The 23,868-nt window shown below is 32.2% G+C and overlaps 3 protein-coding genes across 4 annotated transcripts; 1 reads left to right on the top strand and 2 right to left on the bottom strand.

Moving 5' to 3' along the window:
* Positions 1-2,415: 2,415 nt before the first annotated feature.
* On the bottom strand, positions 2,416-6,052 carry LOC111019662 (proteasome subunit beta type-5). 2 transcript variants are annotated; one of them, XM_088128371.1, is made up of 9 exons: positions 5,886-6,052; positions 5,618-5,710; positions 5,377-5,502; positions 5,138-5,267; positions 4,670-4,776; positions 3,497-3,631; positions 3,297-3,400; positions 2,969-3,069; positions 2,416-2,867 (listed from the first exon to the last, which is right to left on the bottom strand). In XM_088128371.1, the coding sequence occupies exons 2-9, from the start codon at positions 5,660-5,662 to the stop codon at positions 2,743-2,745; spliced, it is 873 nt and encodes a 290-aa protein (XP_087984497.1). In that variant the 5' UTR covers positions 5,663-5,710; positions 5,886-6,052; the 3' UTR covers positions 2,416-2,742. The 2 variants fall into 2 exon arrangements, with proteins under 2 accessions (XP_087984497.1, XP_022151757.1); XM_022296065.2 differs by lacking the exon at positions 5,618-5,710 and having other exon boundaries at positions 5,886-6,051.
* A 7,563-nt stretch (positions 6,053-13,615) lies between these two features.
* Positions 13,616-18,952, top strand: LOC111019770 (U-box domain-containing protein 45). The gene is made up of 6 exons (XM_022296223.2): positions 13,616-13,889; positions 14,493-14,576; positions 15,190-15,375; positions 15,545-15,652; positions 16,095-17,269; positions 17,907-18,952. The coding sequence occupies exons 2-6, from the start codon at positions 14,526-14,528 to the stop codon at positions 18,685-18,687; spliced, it is 2,301 nt and encodes a 766-aa protein (XP_022151915.1). The 5' UTR covers positions 13,616-13,889; positions 14,493-14,525; the 3' UTR covers positions 18,688-18,952.
* Positions 18,953-19,597: 645 nt separating this feature from the next.
* On the bottom strand, positions 19,598-21,435 carry LOC111019763 (AAA-ATPase At3g50940). Its single transcript, XM_022296218.2, has 2 exons — positions 20,324-21,435; positions 19,598-20,229 (listed from the first exon to the last, which is right to left on the bottom strand). The coding sequence occupies exons 1-2, from the start codon at positions 21,284-21,286 to the stop codon at positions 19,744-19,746; spliced, it is 1,449 nt and encodes a 482-aa protein (XP_022151910.1). The 5' UTR covers positions 21,287-21,435; the 3' UTR covers positions 19,598-19,743.
* Positions 21,436-23,868: the final 2,433 nt, after the last annotated feature.

The following is a 23,868-nucleotide window of genomic DNA, read 5'->3' as shown; positions in this document are numbered from 1 at the left end:
TATAGCTCAACTAATTATAACATACTATTTTCAATAAAAAAAGTTATGAATTTAAATTCTCATCTATTAAGAAAAAAGACAACATGGGAATCAACCATCTATTAAAAGCAATCATTATTCTACAACTAACACCAATAAATATCTGACGCTCCACATTCACATCTTTAATTGCAGCCTTTTTTTTTAATTAATTCTAATAATAATAAAAGAATTGCAGCTTCTCGTTCTCGTGTGGGCTACGGCTATTTGTGAATTATTTTTATTTTAATTTTTGGCATTATTTTATTTATAATTATTCGAGAGTCAGTACGCAAAAGAAGAGAAGCACTAATGTTAAGAGCATTATGAGATGGTTGAGTGGGAAGATGTAGAGGATGATTATATCTTCCTCACAATCATGAAATCATGCTTAGAAGCTAAATAACACAGAAATTTGTCCAACTTTTACAGCTACTACACCCTAAAATATTTGTAGGCTATTCTTATATATAATTCTAACAAACTGAAATACGTCCATCTCGTTGAAAATATCGAAAAATTAGAAAAGATATCATTTTACTATAATTACTTGAAAGGTTAAAATAATATTTTGTAATCCTATTTTAGAACTTATTTTATTTTAGTCCATTGTGTGATTTTAAATATTTAAATTTAGTCAACTGGAACTTTCAATCAATTTTAAGATAATCTCTATGGTCAAGTTGAGGTTAATTTTTGAAAAATAAAAATTAGTCAATGTAGTCATTCCCTTTAAATTTTGGGACTTACAATCACAGGACGCCTTTCATTATATAGAAGATATTGTTTTCCTCATCGGTTATCGACAGACGAGGAAGTCTCATGTGGGGTTTGGATTTTCCTGAAATCTCTCCCTGGATTAGCACTGTCTTAGATACCAATTTTTTTAATGAAGTTATTTTATTCTAAAAAGAATGAAAATTAACCTCAAGCCAATAGTATGGACCATTTTGAAGATTTATGTCATAAAAAAAAAATAAAGATTTATGGGAAGTACATAGAGTAAATTTGAACATTTAAAAATATATAGACTAAATATAACAAGTCTAATAGCATTAGAGCCAAAATGATATTTTAACCTTACGTGAAATGGTAAATTAGTAAATCATATGCATTTTAATTAATGATGATTTCTATAATGAAAATACCAAATTATTGTTGCAAACTCTTCAATATTATTAGAAGTTTACCACAAACTTTATATATAAAGCAAAACATTGAAATGTTTTTTTTTTTTTAATTTGATTGCTTCTCGAGTCCACCAATTAATTAATTTTACACATTTTAACCAATGATGATTTTTATAATAAATATATCAAATTATCGTGGCAAACTCTTATACACCATTAAAATTTTATTGCAGATGGTATGGAAAAGCATAACATCAATTCAAGATCATCTCTGTTTGACTCTTCACCAAAAATACAATTAAAATTTAGTGGCATCACTAAAAAATTAATGTAACACATGAGACCAATACAAATAATTCATATAATATATTGTAGTAAATAAAAATAAAAAATGTAAGAAGTTTTCTTTGTGTGTTGTGTGTGGCTTAATCCTTAATGATTATTGTTTAATTACTTGGAAGTTTGGATCTACGATCCATATAGTTTATTGTCAATGCCTTTCTATGTAAGATGCTATAGCCAACATGCGTGTGATTTGATATTGAAACATCTACATGTTTTTTCTTAACATCAATCATCATCCATATGCTCCTATATGGGACATTCCCCAATTCATATAAAGTGTCATAATTCCTTTTATCCAGCAGATAATTTTAAAATAATACTATTTTTCAAGAATGCCTCTCCAAAAGATTATTTCAAATAACTATTCACATTTCAAAAATTATATGCTATTCTTCAAAAATGAATTTTTGCTTTTTAGGGAAAAAAAAAAAGAGTAAAACCATTCAATCATAGTTAATTATAACTTCGTAGCTTTTTCCAAGAACTAATTTTTACCCCTAGACTTGACAATGTTAATCAAACTCCATCAAAATTGACCAACTTACCAAGTTCAGTGATACAAATTGATTTTTTCTGCAATTTAACTATTAAACACATAAAAATATTAATCTTTACAAATTATCATGTCACGGTTCAAAGACAATATAAAAAATAAAATAAAATAAACAACTATTTTCGAGATAAAATTTCCAAAGAATCCCTTGGCTTATTTTCTAGATCCTCAACTGGAGACAGCTGTCAAATAAGAATAAATAGCTTCGGACCAAGGGATCGAATTAAATCTTAATCAATGATGTGCCTATAGCGGCTATACTAATTACCATACAAAGTCCATATCCTACATTTAACCAAATAAAGCTAATATTCCCATTCTGCATTGTGCATTCCACAGTGGGGTCACAGTCACCAAACAAAAATATCATACCAGAATTTCCATTTATGCGTTTTCAAATTAGTATAAATTTAATTATTAAATACATTTACAATATTCATCTAGATTATTGCATTTATTATCTATATATAGATCCAGAGAATAAGAAAATGATTAGGAATTTCTCTCTCTGCTCATACTTTCCCAAGTTATCATATGCTAGAATGATTAGGGGGATGGAATCAACATAATATCAGCTAACGTGGAGTAACATTGACTCAGGGAATTTTTATAATATTTAATATGTTTATTTTTTAAAAAACTGTACAAATATATGAGAGAGAGAACGTGAAACCTGGGATCCACTTGTTAAAAGATCTACTCAGCGACTTCAACCATTTCCTGTTCAACCGTGTCATGCACAACAGGATAATATTTGTAGTGAAGTTCTCCAACGTCGTCACCAGATAGTTTCTTCCATCCATTTGGTCCAACAAGATAAACTGAAAAAAACACCATTTTCAAATAAATATATGATTGCAAACCAGAAATCAACACATAACATGCATATCGATATGAGGAAGAGACGATGATCGGGATATACCACTAGCAACTCCGCCACTGGCTCCATCCCGGAATGTTGCATGATAAATTGCTCTTCTAGCTAGCTCAGCAGCTTCTTCAACCAACATATCATAACGGTAACTGCAGGTGTGCAGGAATTAGAACACCTCAGACCCAATTTAAAGTTTGATATGGTCAATAACTAAAAATTGAACACGAAGGAGTAAAGCATAGTAATCATTAAGTAGTGAATTTCTCCTTGCTTGGTCTGTGGTATCCTAAGCTTTTTGTATCAATAATGATGGTTTCAAGGTTCTATGTTAATGAAAATGAAGGACCAATAATGAGCAAGCATGCATACAGCATACCCATTGTCAAGGACGCCATAAGCATAAGGCGAACCAGATCCAACTGAAAATCGAGTTCCTTTCAGCCTTCCTCCTTCGCTGTCAACATAATACAGTCCAGGACCCTGCAGACCCATAAGATATATACGTTCGAAGAATTTAGCATTATATTACAAGAAATCGTGAATAAGAGTATGTAAGGGAAGAGGTTACAGACTTACAGTTTCATCCCATCCAGCAATCATGGTACCTACTGAAAGACCCATTCCCCGGTAAGAGTAGAGAATGTTAGCCAGCAACTTGGATGCACCCGTAACTGAAATTCTGCGCTTGTTTGCCAACTCGTGTAGGCGACACTATATCATGTCAAATAATTTTCATTAGCAAATTCATGTGAAATGTAAATTATTGACATCAAGTTTAACAGAGTTACAAACTAACAAAATAGTTGCACTACATCAATGTTACAAACGGCTGAGTATCAATTCATCTGTTTCTTTTTCTCCTTGAACAAGAAGACGTATGTCTCGCTATCACTAAAAACTAGTCATGACATGGTAATCACAATGCGTTTAATAGACATGGTCCGAATCTTATTATATTAAGGATTTTGATGTACTAAAAGGGCATTTCCAGGATAGTAGAGTAACTGTTTTAATCGTTAAATACGGTTATATATAACTTCTATAGCAACAATGTTCATATGACTAATTTAAGGGGGACATTCAAGTCCAGTGGCTGTGGAATTCACATCCGCTAGGAAATTTTGTTTAATTCAATGATTATTGGCCACTGATTCACCATGCAAAACGCATGAATTCTCCTGCATACTCAGTGTCATCAATCTTCTCAAAGTTCTCAACGCCAATCAGCCAAATTAACAAACCTTCAAACTCTCAAGTGACAATGAGAAAGACCAAGAAGGGGTTTCTTGGAATAATAAAATCAAAATGGTCCAATTACTTATTTAGTCCAAAAGGATATCTCATGTTTGTTTGGTTAACAATCAGAGAGCCAAAGGTCCAAAACTTTCAGTTCCCCTCGTTTCAATAAACTGGAAAAAAAAAATTTTAAAAAAACTTTCACTAACAAAAAGGGGAAGGCTGGAATAGATAGGAATCCAATTCCATACCTTCCCCCAACCAATGAAATGACACTGCCCCAAAATTGAGACACGGGCATGTCCATATCTGTGCTATTACGGTCACCAAATAATTTAATACATTTCTTATGAGAATTTTCATTCCATTCCTAAGGGATCCTGACCGAGCAAACAGTAAACGTTGTTGAAGTTGTATACCTTTGTTATAGGAAGAAGTATCCAACACAATAACACTTGTGCCGAACAAAGGTTATGAAAATATCCAATGCTGCGAAAGAAATGCATAGATAACCTTAATTCCAAGATTTCCGTGCCAAAACTGGCAATCAGCAGCTCCTCCAGCCATTGTGCCAAGCATGTACGGATTTATTTCAATGACCTTCTTCACAGATTGAGATGCTGCAAATTTCAGGAAACAGAATTAAATTGGTTGGTAATAGATAGCATTCTGAGAGGGACATTGTGGCACATTAATCATTAATGTCCTAAATTTGTGCAACCAACTAGACCCCAGATAGCTATTTGGACTGAGACAATCCAGTATATAACCAAGCCAAATTTTATCCTTGATAAGTTTTACACGTGAATCAAATTAACTTATAACATTAGAAAATAGAGGACTGTGAAGAGCAAAGAAACCAAAAAGTGGCAAAATACTTTTCCTAATAATAATGCACCTTGATAAGGTTTACAAGAGATACATATTAGGGTATTATATTAAAAAAAATGCAGGATTTTAACGAGAGAGAGCAGAACCAACATATATATCCTCCCATGCTCGCTCGGGAATCTGCAGCAACCATGACTCCTTCCTTGAAAATGAAGGCCAGAGTTGTCGTCCCCTTTGCTGGCTTTACCATCTGGATAGCCTCTTTCTGAAATCCATCAAACTGAAATGGGAGGTTGGGAGTTAATCTTTTGCAAAATTACGTTCTTAAGTAATCCCAAGTTATGGGAGAACAAGAATGAGTAAGAACCGAGAAGCTCATTATCACTCACATTAGTAGCATTTGGAATATCAAAAGATGGGGCAGTGGATAACTCATCGAGTAGCTCAGTATTACTCGCGCCAGATAGGAAACTGGCTGATTCAAGGCCGCTAGTATCCAGCTTCATGCTCGAGGTCTAGTGACAAATAAACAACAAAAATCCAATAAAAAAATTTGCTACTAATAAAGCACAATATGAAATATAACACACACAAAAAGAACCCCAAAAACAATCTAACTTCGAGTAATACCACCCAAACAGCCGCAAACAATGAGCAGCAAAAAGCGGGAAACATAGAATCAACCCAAAAATCAAAGTCCCAGCAGAAAATCTCGTTCTGTCTCTGCATTTTCTCAAGAACCAAACTGAAACTATAACCTATACTAGAAATCATATTTTACGAGATTCAATAAAGTAAATTACCATGGTGAAACTGAACGAAAATTTCGGTAATCGCCGTTATTTAAAGAAGAAAACTGAAAATAGAGGTCGAATAGGAAATAAGCTTTTAACGATACCGTTCAAAAGAGGAGGAGGAGACGATAGCAGGCGTATATCAAGCAGGATGAACACTACAGCGGACGAAACGATTCGGGAAATGCCAATTGTTTCACGAATGCGTCTTCACTTCAGTAGAACTTTAAGTCGGTCGGTTTCTTGTGCTCCAGGAAAAGAAAAAGAGAATCCCAATATTACACATAATTGTATAAAAAAAATAAAAAATAAAAAGACCACATCAGTTTTATAAAATTTATTTTTTATATCAAATTTATTTAAAGAATTTCAATTTCTTTAATATTTTTATAAATAACGTATTTTGTAAAATTTATTAACTATTTAAAGCTTTTTTTTTTTTAATACTAGTTTGGTGCCAATACTTCCAGCTTTTGTTCATCTTAATCTCTATAATTTCAAAATATTTATTTGGGTCTCCGTATTTTTATAAAGTGATCATTTTAGTTATCATTTGCAAAATTCTAACACAATTTTACACCTAACAAAAACTATTCATTATAAAAGTAATGTTTATATTTTAAAAAATATATTGATTATAGTATTTGTTGACATTGTGATTGGAAAAAATGAGATTATGATGAACTAAAATTGAGAGTACAGAGACCACAACAAACATTTTGAAAATATAAAAATCAAAATAAGTCAATCTTAAGACTTACTCAGTAAATAAATAAATAAACAATTATTTATTCAATTCAAAATATGATTGAAGATCGAATGTATTCAACATTAAAATTAGTTTATCAAGTATTGACCATTGCTAATATTTATATACTCGGTTATTAACTATTTATTTGATTTTAAAAATTCTAGAAATGTTGAAAATATTGAAAATTTCCTTGTCAATGCCCCAAAGGCCATCTGGGCCCAAGCTCCAGTCCAAGTGTTCGGCCCAAGCTCATAGAGCTCCATTTCAAAATCATGATTATATATTGGATGTTTTGAAATTATAAATATTTTTAATCATATTTTAAATTACACCAAGTTCCTTTCAGGGAAAAAAAATTGAGTTGTACTTTTTTAATAAATCCAATATCAATAAAATATAAATAAATTTAACTTTTAACATTTTTGCTATTTCGTAATTGGAAATTTGGAAGTTCTCCTCTCTCTCTGTTTTTTTTTTTAATTTATATTTCAATTATATACTAAAAAAATTCTATAAGATCACAGCCAACTTTTTTTTTTCTCTTGTAATTTTCGTTGCTTCGTCAACATCCATAATTTAGCATAAATGGAAACGTGGATTGATACAAATAAAGATTGGAGCCGCACTACTGAAATTTAAAACAGAAGAAATTCAGTACTCCAATTCCATTGCATCATATTCATTGGTGCAACTTAACATCTCCATACCAGTCCGAGTCAATATTTATAATTTAAAAAAATTCCCACTCTTCAACTTGATTCAAATAAATAATTAAAATAATAATCAATTTGAGAAGTAAAGCTATACCTAAACTCAGGTTTTCTTTTAATCATTTCATATGCATGAAATTTATAGATACCAATCTCGATAAATATTTCATAAAGGACAATAACGATTAACATAACTTGCGTATGATCGCCGTCATTATTCATCATCAGTGCTTACATAAATATTAATACTATTTTATCAACTTTTCTAAGGTTAAATTAAATTTAGAAACTATCTCATTATTCTTTAATTTTTAATTATGTATCTAATAGATCCCTAAACTTTATACATGTATTAATCCTGCTATTCAAAAAATTTTAAAATCAATCAGTTTAATTAGTATGCATAAATGCTTAATAAGTTATGGATTTTTTTTAAAATGTCAAAAAGAGAAAACATTATTAAAAGTAAAATTAAAAGTTTAACGATCTATCGGAATATTTTCAAATACCTTTTACAATCTAACATATTTTTAGATTTTTTTTTTGTTTTGTTACGTTTTGAAAATTGTAAATTATTGTTCAGTTTCACTGTGGAAGCAGGTGGTGTATTCATTTTCCAAAAAAAAAAGGAAAAAAAAAGGCGTGGGTTGTAAATTGTAATGGACCACTCCCAATGAATCAATGATAAATTCACTTCACCTAACTAACATAAACATCTTTAATTTACAATCTCTTGAAAGGTCGTTCGATTGCTCCCATCTAACCAACCCTTTGAACCCATTGAGAGTCAATATTCACACGTGGATCGGGTCAACTCCACTCAACATTCAACTCATTCCCATTAAGTAGGAGCTGTCATCGCAATCCTCAATTTTGTGTTTATTTAAAAGATAGACAACATACCTTTAAATATCCTGTAAAACAATATTGTATAATTTCATATTGACATGAGTTACTCCTTTTATTGCTAATTGATTCTGATATTGAACCAATATTAATACGGTATTAGAGTCCAAATAACTCAAACGAGCATCCATTCTAAACAATTGGATCTGACCAAGATTGTTGAACTCAAAAGATGCATCATCTTGAGGCACATTGAAAATTGGTTTTCGAGACGAAACTCCATAAATATTAATATCAACTTTAAGCATAACCCTTTCTGGCTTTACTTTTGGTTTAACCCAAAAGACTCCATATTTACGAAGATAAATTGTTTTATCGTTTATACTGTAGAACGCTATCTACTCTAGCCAATTGTACTTTGTTGCCTTGCAACCATAACACGACAAATAGTGAGAATATTCAAACCTCTTACCTTTGGAGACAAGTAATGCATCGATCAATTGAACTATATTTATGTTGATCAATATTGATTTTTCTTATTTTCGTCCGTTTTTTGTGCTTATCTTGTTAAAAATCTCATATTTAAAAGATACGAAGTCTAATAAAGGTTTATAATATAAGCTACTTGGTTAATTGACAATTAATTTTGAAATGAAACTCCATAAATTTTGATATGACATTAGAGTCCAACTAGCTCAAACAAATATATGATAACAACATATGAGGTGAAGTTTTTTTTTTTTTTTTTTTTAAACACATATGAGGTGAGTTATTTACATATGAGTGGAACTTTCCTATATAATTTTCATTTAAAGAATATTTAGAGTTTTAGCTCATTATGTCTTAGTTTGTCCTTTATATTTATGTTTGTTTAAGATTTTGTGTATTTTTTCAATATATAGATTTGAAATTTCCAAATTAGTTGAAAACACTTGATTCATAATGAACCAAACACGACTTTTACATATTTAGTATTAATTTTATTGGAATATTTGGTCAGAAGATGCATATGTAATTAACTATAATGGGCATGAATTTTATAAAAGTAGTAGTATAATACAGCTCCCACTAAAATAACATTTAAAATTTAGCGTCACTTCATAATTTGACCACTACATAAAAAAAAATAATAATAATAATATTTTTAATTATCTTGATACTGCTATACCCTCCAGTATCTTGAAACGACACGAACTTTATTTACCATTAATTAGAATGAAACTATTATTTATTTAATGTCGTTATGGTAAATAATGGAAATCACAAATCTGGTGTTATTGTTTTAAATCTGTTTAAATTCAAAACAAATTTTTTTTTATTATTATTTTTTTAATCTCCAGAAATGGTCTTGAGGTTGTTTGTTGGAGACCTGGAGTAAAGCGAACGCTGCATAAGTTCAAAATTAAAAAAAAAAAAAAAAAAACTAAAAATGCGTGCAAATATATCATACTTCATTGGCTACGAAGTTATAGGAATATCTAATCATTTTCCATTTCCGTCTTCCGAAGACTCATATATGATATTAATTGGATTTTGAAATTGTCACTAAAAAAATGGACTTTTTTAAACAAGAAAAAAAAAGGATTTTGAAATTGGAATATATACACATATATAGAAATATTCTTTTAGTTTAACCGAAGATCCAACATCTAAATTTTACTCGAGGTAGAGCTAAAATATGGTTAACGTCTTCTTAAAATTTAGTATATTAGTTTCAAAGTTACAAGTTTAGTTATTTGAGCAACTCAAAGATCACGACGCAACATGTACATATATATATATTATAGAAAATATCAGTTTGAACTTTCAAAGGTATATCAATTTTAATTAAACTTTAAATTTCCTCAAATTGCAGCAACTTTAATAAGCGTTACAATTTTTTTTCCCATTAATAGATTTTTCATTTAAAATTTGTTGAAAAAAGTATTATAAAACGTGTCAAATGAACAATAAAATATTTGTTAATTTAGATAGTTATCAGAGTTTGTTGATCTTAAGACCATAACAGTATGTTATTTTTTCTTGTATGCAAGTGTTCGTTAGAATCATCAACGTTGGAGATCGAAATCAAACTCCTGTATTGATAAAAACATCAGTTCATACATAACCAATACATGATGTTTGGTCGAAGTCTAAAAAATATGAAATTATTATTGATTTGACTAAATTAAAGAGAGTGGGCATGGATAGATTTTAAATTTTATTTCATTATATGTTACAAGGTATCTTTCAACATGTCATGCATTATTGCATCCAATTATTTTGTTTATAAATATATCCCCTCTCCTAAAATTTAGGTCTCAACATGAAATATTTCATTCATGTCTCCGACCACTATGCTCTAATTATGTAGAGTTTGTTTGGTAATCTTTTGTTTTAAAAAGGGTATTTATTTAGTAATAACACACCTTTAAATTATCTTCTAAAATTATTGTCATTTGAAAAAAAAAAAATCTCTTTTTATAAAGCTGGCTAGTATTTTTTAAGTATTTATTTTAAAGTTAAACGATACCCTTTAAAATGCAGGAATGCATATATGTATCATGCGTGTGTATATATAATTTTCTAAACTGGTTTAAAAAAAACATAAAACAAAATAATAAAATAATTCCCACTCAGACCTTACTCAACATTTTTTCAATAAAAAAATTTAATAAACTAATAATTTAAAGCTTATTTCTACATCATATAATTTCAATCTCTAAAATTTTTAAAATATTGATTTTGATATTGGTATATTTAAGATTATTATATTTTGGTCTTTATATATTCGTCTATTAACTCTTTTGAACATATTTATTTTGGTTATTGTCTTTATTTTACCTCTCTTTGTATATTTAACATTGTTGATATAGGTGACACAATAAGTCGTGTAAATAGATTAAATTGAATATTCAATAAGTATATATTAGAAAGTAAAATAACATAAATATATATATATATATATATACTTCGTAAAGGTTATGAAACTAAAATTAATAGTTTAAAAATTCACTAACTTTTGTAATTATAGATTTAAAGTGACTATGTTATAACTTATAACTTAGTTTATCTATTTTTCTATTTATTTTTCACTATTATTCGATACCATATTAATTTAGCACTACGTTTCCTTCGAAATTCACCATGACTAGGAAGCACACCTCGTGCCACGTCATTTCCAAATCATGTGTGTGGTTTTCATTTTCCATTTGTTGTGCAAATGACACGTGGCCGGATGATGATGTAACAAAACAATAGATACTTTCTTCAGGAAATCAGGCGATACTTTATGAGACAATGCAATAATTCAACAGGCACTTGAAGTCCAGAAATTCAACTCATCACTCATTATACCGAGGAGAAAAAAAAAAAGAAAGAATCAAACGTGTAAAGCCACGTGGTAAAGTAGATCTCTCCGAAAATTTCTCGTTGACAACGTGTACACAGATGGGGATACGAGTCCAGCTTGGTAATTACTAATTTAATATAATATATATTTTTTCTTTTTGGTTTAAAGATTTAATTTGTAATCGGGTTTCGATTTCGAACCGAGTAACGTTCGTAGAAAGCCAAGTTTTTGTCAACTTGACCACGCTATTAACGGATCTGGTAGCCGACATGCCAAAGTCGGCGACTGTCGGCCGAGGAATTGATTATTAAATACATATTTCCCCGATTTTACCATCTTCAACTTAAAATTAAAGGTTTTTTTTTTTGACAGAAAGTTTAAAATCAAATTTTAACTTACAAACTTAGTCTTTTTAACTATAATACCAAAAAATAAAAAATAAAAAAATACTATAATATTACGTCTAATAAATTATTTAATTTTTAAAAATATTTAATAGATCTCTAAATTTTAATAATGAATTTGATATGTCTCTAATTTCTTAAAATTTATGGACGATATTATTTTTTATTTTCTATTTTTTTCAAATTAAATTTATTAAAACAATGTGTTTATTTAATTTGTTTTTATTTTTAATCTCCTCTAAGCTACATTTTGACGACTCTAGAAAAAAGTAGTTTAAATTTAAAACTATTGTTTTACTTGTCTATATTTTTAAGAAAATAAAATTATAATAAATAAATGGTGAGAAAGTTAAATATAATTTTTTAAAATGTAAAATTAAAGATGAAGTCATTGTCAAACAATTGATTTGAAAAAAATCATCAAATGGATCAAACAAAATAACTCCAGGGTTTATGATAATGGTATTTTAATTATTTAACTTTAACTGTTCCCGGTGCAAACTAATTTTGGACTTTTATTTATGTATACACTCGTGCATACTAAACGAACATATCTATATATATTTTATATATTTTTTCCAAATTTCGGCGATGTCACTTGTTATGCACAAAATCGCAACGTCTTTTTTTTTTATTTTTTTTTATCAAATAGAGTATAGCTGTGACTTTTTTTCAATGTATTTATCTTACATTTTAATTTTGGTTAGATTTGTATTGTATTATTATTATTATTATTATTATTATTATTATTATTATTATTATTATTATTTATTACTTTTTTGTTTTTGTAAAATTTCAAAATTTGTGGTGTTGAGTTAGTGAATCAATTAATTTCATCTAATTACATTCATTTGAATAAGTGGTACAATAGACGTATGGTTAGTATTTATTTATTTATTTATTTATTATTATTATTTTTAGTTGATATGACTAAGTGTGAGCATGCTTATTGGTTGTAAACCTGTATGATAATGTTTTTGATTAATATATACTTGTAGTTTGATAATTAAGACAATTATGATATATGGCTTATATGATGAGTTCAAATTAATTCAAATTATCTTTGGATTTTTTTGTTTGTATTTTTTGAACATTTATTGATATAAATACTTTGTCAATATGTTACTCAATATTTCAAATTGAGACTTCCATACGTCCATTTTTTCTTTTTCGGATACAACATGTGGGGATGGAGATTTCAACTCGTATAGGTGTCTTAATCACTTGAGCTATGCTCGGTTTAGCTCCATATGTCCATTTGCATCTATATTAGGAGAGTTTGTTTGGAAATAAATTTATATCACCTTATTGAAATCGGTAAATATCGAAGATGGGTATTTGTGTCAATCAACATCCAAATTGATATACTTATATTTTCAAATATAGAGTTAGAATAATAATTTATCGATAGATCAACTTTTCTATCACAAAAAATAAAGAATGAGGAACTATTTGGGATATCCAGTGAAAAAGTTAACAACAAAATTATTATTTATTTAATTTTTTTCAATATATTATCAACCACGTTCAACCTTCAACGTTATTTTTGCTCTAATCTAACTCATTGGCACAATGGCTAGAGGCTGGGTGCTGATACCACTTTTTTTTTTTTTCTTTTAGCATTTAATATTTAATATTTAGATTAATTTTAAATCCCACGTATCCGAGACCCGATCGACGTAATTCGTTTAAATAATTACGGAATTGTCCCCAATAGGCGATCACACTCGGAAGGGTAAAAGGGGAAAGAAAATAAAAACCTTTATTTATGTATCCTGCTCATAAACAAACTGGAATTTAAAATTAAAGCCATTTTCGACGACAATTATAGTCACTTGCCACTCACGCCCACTCTCCTCTCAAATCTGACAAAGAAAGAAAATGTTGAGTTGATATTGCGCTCTCTTTGTCAAGAGTTCCACTCTTCGATTTGATGCATCAACTGCAATGAGATGAAAGTCTACAGAAGATGCAGCGTTTAAGCTTCTCTATGATTCCTCCGAGCTCCTCTATTGCTATTTTATGAAGCCTCCTTGGTCGATTCTGGCTGCCCTTCTTCTCTTCTGGTAATCTTCAATCCTAAATCCGCCCTCGTTTGAAATTATCATCATTGCTACTTATTCAGTCGATTTTGTTCGCGTTTCGTTTTTGTTGATTGAAATATTCGGTTTTCCGTATATCTGATTGTTCGTTTCTCGAATCTTTCTGAAAATGGAAGGCCAGTTGGCTGCGGCGGCTATTTTCGGTCTTTCTCTTTCCGCTTCGATTCTCAGCTTAGGATGTCGTTTTCAGATTTTTATGAAATTATTTGCAATGAAGGGAGATGGGATGAATTTGGAAGCAATTCAAATGATTGGGATTTAAATGGGAAATACGAATCGACGGTCAACATTTAAGTGGGCGTAGTATAATTTCTTGGTCTTAGTGGAGGAATAATTATTATTCAACGACTGAAGGTTGTAATTGGAAATTCATAGATTTAATTTGTTTGAGTGGACATTTAAGGATAGATTTTCATTTTTGCATATTTGTAATGTAAATTTAGCAATTTATTTTGCCCTGCTCGAGTCTGTGACGAATAGGAAGTCTCTATTACTTGTTCATTTAAGTTTCAACTGCCCTATTATTTTGTCATTTTATTCAGACGTTTTATCTTTTGGCAAACCCAGATGATATAAATAGTCATCGATGAACGTAAAATCATGGATGCTCCCGAGGTCGAAGAAATATTTTTTGCTGCCGGTGATGCCAAGGTATGAGCGGAAAGTTATTTCCTGGTTCTTCTCAGATGGCTGTGAATAAATATTGATGCGTTTGTTCTGCATATCAGTTCTAAAAGGACCTCCTATCACGTATTTTTCTTAAGTTCAACTCACAAAAGTTATGAGCTGTAGCTGCATCTACCTGTTGCAATAAGTAACTATTTTCATTTGATACAGAAGAATTTTCAAATTACCTATGAAGTACCTTCTGTTAACTTTCATAAAAACTTATTAAGAAATCCAACTGCATATGTAAATTTTAACGGCGACACTTAAGTGCATGACATTACTTTCTAATAGTGATGTAAAGAGAAGCAGCAATATCAATTTATAAAGTATAATTTTGGTGGAAGGCTGAAGTTATATTCCTTTGTTTGTATGCTTGCCTGTGACTATGGGGTGTTGGGATATGTGGAGTCAAGTTTCCTTGTAACAGTTAGTAGTCATTGAACTGAAACTTTAAGTTGTAATATGTTTATAATGAATATCCATTTCAATTATCTACAGCAAGTTTAAACCACTCTAAAGACTTCAATTTTTCCACGGATGTATTTTTATCTTTTCTTGATATGAATTAATAAACTATATTTTTCACGTTATGCAGTTGCATGGAGAAATGTACAAGAAACTCGCTGGAATTTATTGCCAAGTTATGTCAATTTTCCCTTTGTTAGAAGCAGCACGACCCAGAAGCAAAACTGGGATTCAGGCTTTATGTTCATTGCATGTAGCTCTTGAGAAGGCCAAGAATATTCTTCAGCATTGCTCAGAATCCAGTAAACTCTACTTGGTATGATGGCATGACAATCATCATTATTCCATCAATTCTCTGATGCAATTTTAGATTTAATCGTGAGGAATAGTCAACCAATGGATGAAACCATTATGCTCTACTTTCTTTTTCTTCTTCTAAAAGTCATTATTAATGTCATGCCGATGAGTTTGCATTCATGTGACAGTCCATAACTGGAGATGCTGTTCTCGCCAAATTTGAAAGGGCAAGATGTTCTCTTGAAGTTAGTCTTGTATGCGTTGAAGATATTGTTTCACAATCAATTGGAGATCAGGTGGTAATAACTCTGTTTTATTTTTTTCTTTTTCCTTTCTTTTTAAACTTTTAATTGGACCTGTCTCTTGTCATGATGATTGGAATGCTGTCCATACCCCCTTCATTGGCCAAAGTTCTGGAAACAGCATAGAGAAAGTTCATCATTTTGCTAGCAACTTGATCTCGTGTAGTTATTCATTCTTCACTTATTAGATCACATAATAAACTCAATCGTGTCTTGAATCTTGGACCCTCCTATCACTTGCATTTGGAATGCGCTAAAAAAGGCCTCATAGGCTTAAATATGGACATCAGAATGTCTGTAACCCACTATCTAGTAGTTTCACCATGATCTTGCTTTGATGGAGCGCAAATGAGATAATAAATAGAGAATCTGAGTTTTGTAAACTTGTCCTAGCTCGTGTTTTATTAAATTCTTATGTGAATGTTACTTCTTCCAGATTCAGCAGATAGTGAATGAACTCAAGGACACTGTTTTCTTACTTGATCCACTCGAGAAGCAAGTTGGTGATGATATCATTGCATTACTCTTGCAAGAAAGAAAATTTGATGATTCTAATGGCCATAATGAGCTGGAGCATTTTCATCAGGCTGCCACAAAACTTGGAATTACCTCCTCCAAAGCAGCCCTCACAGAGAGGAGAGCTCTTAAGAGACTCATAGAACGAGCTCGCTTAGAAGAAGACAAGCGAAAAGAATCAATTGTGGCTTACCTTTTGCATCTTATGAGGAAGTATTCTAAATTATTTAGAACTGAGTTGTCTGATGACACCGACTCGCAGGGGTCAACTCCTTGTTCTCCTACTGTTCGGTGTTTTCTCGAGGACAATGGACTTCCAGCCAACGGTCAAGTCTTTGAACAGCAGCTTTCAAAGCTTAGTTCTTTTAATTTCAAGCCAAATTATAGGATATCAGGGCAGATGCCTCTTCCACCTGAGGAGTTGAGGTGTCCAATATCATTGCAGCTTATGTATGACCCTGTCATAATCGATTCTGGGCAAACATATGAAAGGATCTGCATTGAGAGGTGGTTCAGTGATGGTCATAAAATTTGCCCAAAGACTCAACTAAAGCTCTCCCATCTGTCTTTGACACCTAATTACTCTGTCAAGGGTCTCATTGCTAATTGGTGTGAACATAATGGAGTTCCTATCCCTGATGGTCCACCAAAGTCACTTGATCTAAACTATTGGAGGCTTGCATTGTCTGATTCCGAGTCTGGAAAGTCAAGATCCATGGACAATGTTGGCTCTTGTATGTTGAAGGAAGTTAAGGTTGTTCCTTTTGAGGTAAGTGGAACCATTACTATTGCTGAAGAAAATGAAGTAGATAATAATTCGTACTTGGAGGAGTCATGTGATCTTATTACACTGGAGAGTTGTGTAAACTTAATGACATTATTGACGGAAGAGGGAGACTTGAGAAAAAAATGTAAGGTTGTGGAGCAGATAAGACTTCTACTGAAGGATGATGATGAGGCTCGAATTTTGATGGGATCCAATGGCTTTGCTGAGGCACTTATGGAATTCCTAACTTTAGCTCTTATTGAAGAAAACGCTGATGCTCAGGAAAGTGGAGCCATGGCTCTCTTCAACCTTTCTGTCAACAATAACAGGTTCGTACTGTTTATCTTAGCCTACATTTTAAATGAAAGTACATTGCGGCCATGGTATAGACTGAATAATGGCTGATTTGACATCTTACATTTACATATTTGTGCCAAAATTCCATGGTGAAATGAAAGACGTAGCAACTAGGATGTCATTGAATTAGTTGTGACTTGATTGAGCAGGTTGCTGCATCCCTAATGAGATTTTGTACTTTTTATTTTGTTTAAGAAAAAACTCTGAAAATGGGGCTGCATGGTTTTTATTCAAATTCTCTTATATTCAGAAACCTTAACTGTTAATTGTAATAGTACATTAGTACTGTCAGAATAACTTTTTACTCTCTCTCTCACTCTCGTGATGTATGTGAGTTGTATGCTTAAATTGGGGCCTAGGATATTACTGTTGTCAAAATTAATTATAATTTGAGAATCATTGCTGTTCCTGTGAGTTGCATTCTAATGGCATTCTCCTAGAATGTGTTTTCTCCCCTTTATCTTTCCAACTATTGGAGACTGTGTTATCCAGGTAGTTTAATAAGAACATATTTTAGATCTTTTAGTTGTATGTAAACTATATGCATGCTACTACTATACATTCTGATACGTGCGAACAGCCCAATGACATAGTTGTGAATTTCTTCAGAAACAGGGAGACAATGATAGCAGCAGGTGTTATCTCATTGTTGGAGAACATGATTTTGAAGTCCAATTTACATGGACCTGCAACAGCCCTATATTTGAATCTTTCCTGCCTAGAAGATGCCAAACCTATCATTAGCTCGAGTAGAGCCGTTCCTTGCCTGATCCAGCTACTTACTAGTAATGCCGAATCCCAAACGAAGCTCGATGCGCTTCATGCCCTTTATAACCTTTCAACCGTGCCCTCCATAGTTCCTGTTCTTCTTTCCGCTGGCATCATCGGTGGACTTCAATCCTTTCTTGCAGCCCCTGGTGACAACATGTGGACAGAGACTTCCTTAGCTGTCTTGATAAACTTAGCATCAATCCAGTTGGGGATAGACGAAATAATATCGGCCCCAGAGCTTATCAGCGGGTTGGCAGCAATTGTGGATGCAGGCGAACGCTCTGAGCAAGAGCAAGCCGTGTCATGTTTGTTGATTTTATGTAGAGGGAGTGAAAAATGCAGTCAAATGGTGTTACAGGAAGGGGTGATTCCTGGATTGGTGGCAATTACCGTAAATGGGACTTCAAGAGGGAAAGTAAAAGCTCAGAAACTTCTGATGCTGTTCAGGGAGCAGAGGCAAAAAGACAGCGATATCGTCCAGCAGCGAGATGGAAACAGCGAGTCGTTCATGGCTGCGCCAGAATCAAAGCCACTATGCAAATCAGTGTCGAAGAAGAAGATGGGGAAAGCATTAAGCTTTTTTGCGAAGAGCAAAAGATTTTCACTATACCAATGTTAAGTTAAGGCGATGCCCACCATCCTTGTAAATTCTGTTGTATCGTATATATGTATATTTCTTTTTGGTCCCTCCCTCGTATCCTGTAAGTGTACACTACACTCTCCACTTACACTTAGTTTGGTTTTTCTTTCCAAAGAGGAGAAGAAATGTACAGCTTTCTGTAATTAATGATTTCTTCTTTCCTCTATTGTTTCACTAGAAGATGCATTTGATGTAGCACACAATCGGTTTTGACTTTTGAGATAAATTACCATTTTAGTCCCTATATAGATGTGAATTTAGTTTATTTTGAAAGTTACTGCCAAGATCTTATGCTCCACCGATGCCAAAAATTGATCGCTGGGCAGTGGAGAGGAGCATCTCTCTTTGTTTTGTTGAGAATGTAGGGAAGGTAATATCAAATAAACGCGTTTTTTTTATAATACTTAAATTATATATTCTATACCTTTGCAAAATATATATATATATATATATTTCTCTTTCCTTTTTTACTCTTGCTTGCTTGTGATTAAAACAGTGTTTGCATTCATTAGTCAAACTATAAATCTTTATTAGATTTTGCCCAAAACTAAATCTCAAATCTTGCCATCTCCTTCTTCTACATTTAAATCAAATTTAAGAATTATTATTAAAGTTGGCGACCAAAAAAAAAATTCACATATGATTTTTTAAATATATATAAAAATCATATGTGATTTTTTTTATATTTTATATTAATGCATTGTTTTTTTTTTACGGCATATTAGTGTTATTTGCATATTTATTATTATTTATTTCAACGTGTTTATAGGTATATATATTTTGTATGGTAATAACATGCTAAAATGAGGATGACTCAATATAAATTTTAATTATATTCTTAAAATTGGCATGTAAAATTGAAATTAGGTTTGAAAAATTGGGACCAAAATAAGAATTTCATGGAGATATTATGCTCACCAATGTATAACATGACACTTAATTCAAAGAAATTACGATGAAAAAATTAAGCAAAAAGTATTAGAAATTTGATCTAAGGACCTAAATATTTTCCATAAAAACTAGTTTATTGACTGATCACCACTCATCAGAGTGATCCCGTCTCCATCTCATGTGCCTTCTTCTTCTTGTGTTTCCCTTTTTTTGTTTGAACTCCTTCGGGTCTTCTTCCTCAATGTCTTCTTGGGGGTCCCGTTCGTCCTTTTCCACCCTCTTCCTCTTCTTGCCATTGATGAATTCCACCACTGCTCCAAGGGCCACGTCAGCATCGTCGCTTTTCATGAGCTCCTCTGCAATTTCCGCCGGCGTGACCTCCACCTCCATTATCAGCTCTTCGATTTCTTTGAATCGATCATGGCTTTTAATCTGCAGATAGTTTGAGGCCAGAATCTGAAATCCAGATGGGGTCAAATAAGTCATGTGGATGTGCATATCCATTCGCCCTGGCCTTAACAGTGCTGGGTCCAACTTCTCCTTATGATTCGTCGTGAAAACTATAATCCTCGCATCCCCACAGCTCGACCATAGCCCATCAATGGCGTTTAGAACTCCAGACAAAGTCAGCTGCAAATACAGAAAGATAAAAAATTAATTCACGTAGCCGACAATAAGTAAACTAGCCCTCAACCCAAGAGCTTAAATCGATAAGTTAACTCGCCTTTCCTTTGCGGTCGCCATAATCGTCACATTCACGATCCTCAAGCTCAGTGCTGCAATCAATATCTTCAATGACAATAATTGATCGGTCAGCAGTGCACAGCATCATCTCCCTGAACTCTGAGTTACTGTCAACGCTCGTGAGCTCCAAATCGTAGATACTAAACTTGAGATAATTAGCCATGGCCAGCACCAAGCTGGATTTCCCAGTTCCCGGTGGGCCATACAAAATATACCCTCTTTTCCAGGCCCTCCCAAGCCTCCTGTAAAAATCCTTCCTCCTCACAAATCTGTCCAGATCATCCATCACCTCCTTCTTCTTCTCCGGATCCATAGCCAATGTCTCAAACGAGCACGTATTCCGCAAAACAATGGAGGATTCATCATACCCCAAAGAGTAAAGTTTCACCACTCTGTTTCCTTCGTCTATGGCGTTTGCTCTGTTCATGATGTACGGAAGGTATACATCGTCGACAAAATCTTTATGTTTTTTGAGGAAGCTCATTTGGTAGTACCGTTTTTCAGAATTGGGTTTCTGATCCTTTTGGATGGAATGCAATTCCCAGGTGATTTGAATCCCTTGGAATTCGTCGGTTAAACTCTCGCCTTTGCTGATTTTGAAGGAGAAATTCTTCTGCTCTTTGGCTTTGGAAGCTTCGAGCTGCTTCACAGATAGCGGAATTTTTGTGTGGAGGTACGTTTCGGTGGCTCTGTAGAGCTCGTTGGTGGTGACTCCGTTGCTCTCGCCGATTATGTAAACCAACTTTTGAGAAGAGAGAATCCCGAAGTCAAAAATGGCGTTGAATTTGGAGGAGGTTACATGGCGGAGTTGTTGGGGAAGAATTTGGTGGATAATTGTTCTGATCTCCCCCATCACTGTTCGAACCACCATGGCTGAAGCTGCGAAGGCGGTGTAAGCGGAGAAAATCGATGTCGTCGAGGGCATTTTCGACAAAAACGCCATTTTGCTTTGGTTTTGAAGCGAGGCCAGGGCAGGGGGTGCGAATTTCTCTCCAAATGGTTTCTGTTTTTATAAGCTGAGGGTGAGACTTGAGAGGAGATCTCTAATGCCGAATTTTGTCGGTTTCCATTTCCGTGAGGATTGTGGATTTTATACGCTGAGGAGTGAGGGGAGGGCATTTCCTTTTTCAACGAGCAAAATGTTTTTAGGATGGAAAATACTTGACTTCCAAGGAGTCAATTCCGTAAAAATCTGCTGCTTATCGACTAATTATTAGGGTGTTTGAAAAATCGATCAGTCTAACCTAGTTTAAGCCTCCAAATAAATAAAAATTCTATGGGTGGGATTAGTTCAAATATTTAAATTTTAACAAAATCTACTCAAAGTTATTAATAATTATTTTGTTTACTATGAAAATTTTATTTATTTTAATTTTATTTCGTTCCATATTTATTTATGCAACATTTATTTTAAATTTTTTTATCATATAAATAAACATTAATTAACTCATTTTGATTCAATATCATACCATATGAATAGGGGTAATTGTGGTGGGTAACAAAAATATTTTATTTATTTCAAAAAAAATCATCAGTTTTTTAAATTTTCAAATATAGTAAAATATTTGAATTTTTGTTTTCGTAAATTTTATTATTTCAATTGTACCCTTATGATATATGTTATGTATCAAATCTATATATGATATACATCCGACGTATATCAGTATCTGATATACATCCAATCTATGTCTGATATACATCCAATTTATATATGATATACATCTAATGTATGTTTATATCTGATGCATCAAATCTATATCTGATGTACCTTTGACGTACTTCCAATATACATCTAATGTACCTCTGAATCTGGTCAATACTAGAGTATTTATTAAAATAGTTTAAACCTATAATCAAACTAAACTCCATCAATCCAACATTTAGATTGAATATTAGTGCATCTTGTGGGCTCTTTTTAGATATTCGACAAATTAGATGCACCAATGACTGTAGTGGGCATCTCCTGATATTAAATGTCAGAAAGTGTCCAAATGGTCAATTTCTAAAAATTTCTATTTGGGTTGGTGTTATCATATTGAGAATTTTATCTATTGATTATAATTTTGAATATTGTTGCATTTTTTAATCAAAATACCATATTTCATTTTTCCGTTAAAGTAAAATCAACATTATATCAAATGTAAATTAGACATCACATGAATAGTATATCAGCCAGTCATATCAGTAGTATATCAAACAGTCATATCATTAATATATCAAACACTCATATCAATAGTATATCAAACACTCATATAAATAGTATATAAGATATACATATTAGTAGTATATCACATACTCATATAAGGCGTATATCAGACTATGACATCAGTAATATATCAAACACTTATATTAGTAGTATATCAAACACAGATATCAATGGTATATCATATGAAAATTAGAGGGAAATCGAAACGTAGGATTTTATGGGCTTGGGTTTGGACCTGCAGGACAATGTTGTCATTTAATACGTGCACTTCCGTTTTTTTCTTTTTTTTGAGAAAAAATGCCTATATTTGAATAATAACCAAAATATGGTTGCTATTTTACTTATTTTGCAAAAAAAATTTTTTGCTTGGTCGTATGAATAAATGGTTAAGATCTTATCATTTTTCTTTTTATTATATAATACTTCGAATAATCAATAAACATTAATTAATTGATTTTGATTCAATATCGTCATTCTATATAAATAGATGTTTAATAAATAGATGTTTAAGATGCTATAATTTATTTTTTTTATGTGTTGGATTTTGAACACCAAATCATTATTAATTTTATAATTTTTTTTACAATAAAAATGAGGGTCTCTTGCAATAAAAAAAAGTGTAAAATAACAAAATTAGCATCTACATTATAAATTTTCAAATATAGCAATTTTTCTTCAAAAATATGGAGGCCCAACTTAAAAAATCACAATTTTATCCTTAACTAACCAAAAACACGGAGGCCTAATAGCCCAATCTTATAGGATATTGAATTCAATTTCCTTAAGATTTCCATTCATATATGTGTCTCATATGTACTTTCCCGCTAGCATCGATCCATGGCTCCGGAAAACCGAAAAAGGGAAAGTTATGTCTTTCTTTGACTAATCGCCCATTCAGAGTCTGAAGATATTTAAAAGCTTTCTTACGAGACTCTTATTCTTCTTATTCTTCTTCTTGTCTTCCAATTTTTAGAGATCTTCTTCCGTAAGTATATACCCCAACCCAAAAGGTGGCTCAATTGCCTGGACATGAATTGGCTCCACGATTCCTTCGTGACGCCGGCCGAGTCCTGATCCGGGGAGGTGGCGCATTGATCGGAACATTTCCTTGACAAAGACATTGTCACTAAAATCGGGCAGGGCTAAATATTCCATCCTGACTTCCTTCAACCTGCTACTTGGAAGGCCGTGGATTCATGCCATAGAAGCGGTCCCCTCTACTTTGCATCATCAAGTCGACGTTCATACAGGGGAATCATTCAATTTTTCGATCTTTGGAGATCCAGAAGAGCCGGTGCTGGACCCTATCCCAGTGCGAG

This window comes from Momordica charantia, assembly GCF_013281855.1.
Source record: "Momordica charantia cultivar OHB3-1 chromosome 9 unlocalized genomic scaffold, Mcharantia_2.0 BLBB01000009.1, whole genome shotgun sequence".
Lineage (NCBI taxonomy): Eukaryota > Viridiplantae > Streptophyta > Magnoliopsida > Cucurbitales > Cucurbitaceae > Momordica > Momordica charantia.
Note: the sequence above shows the minus strand (reverse complement) of the source record. Positions and strands in the feature narration are given on the sequence as shown.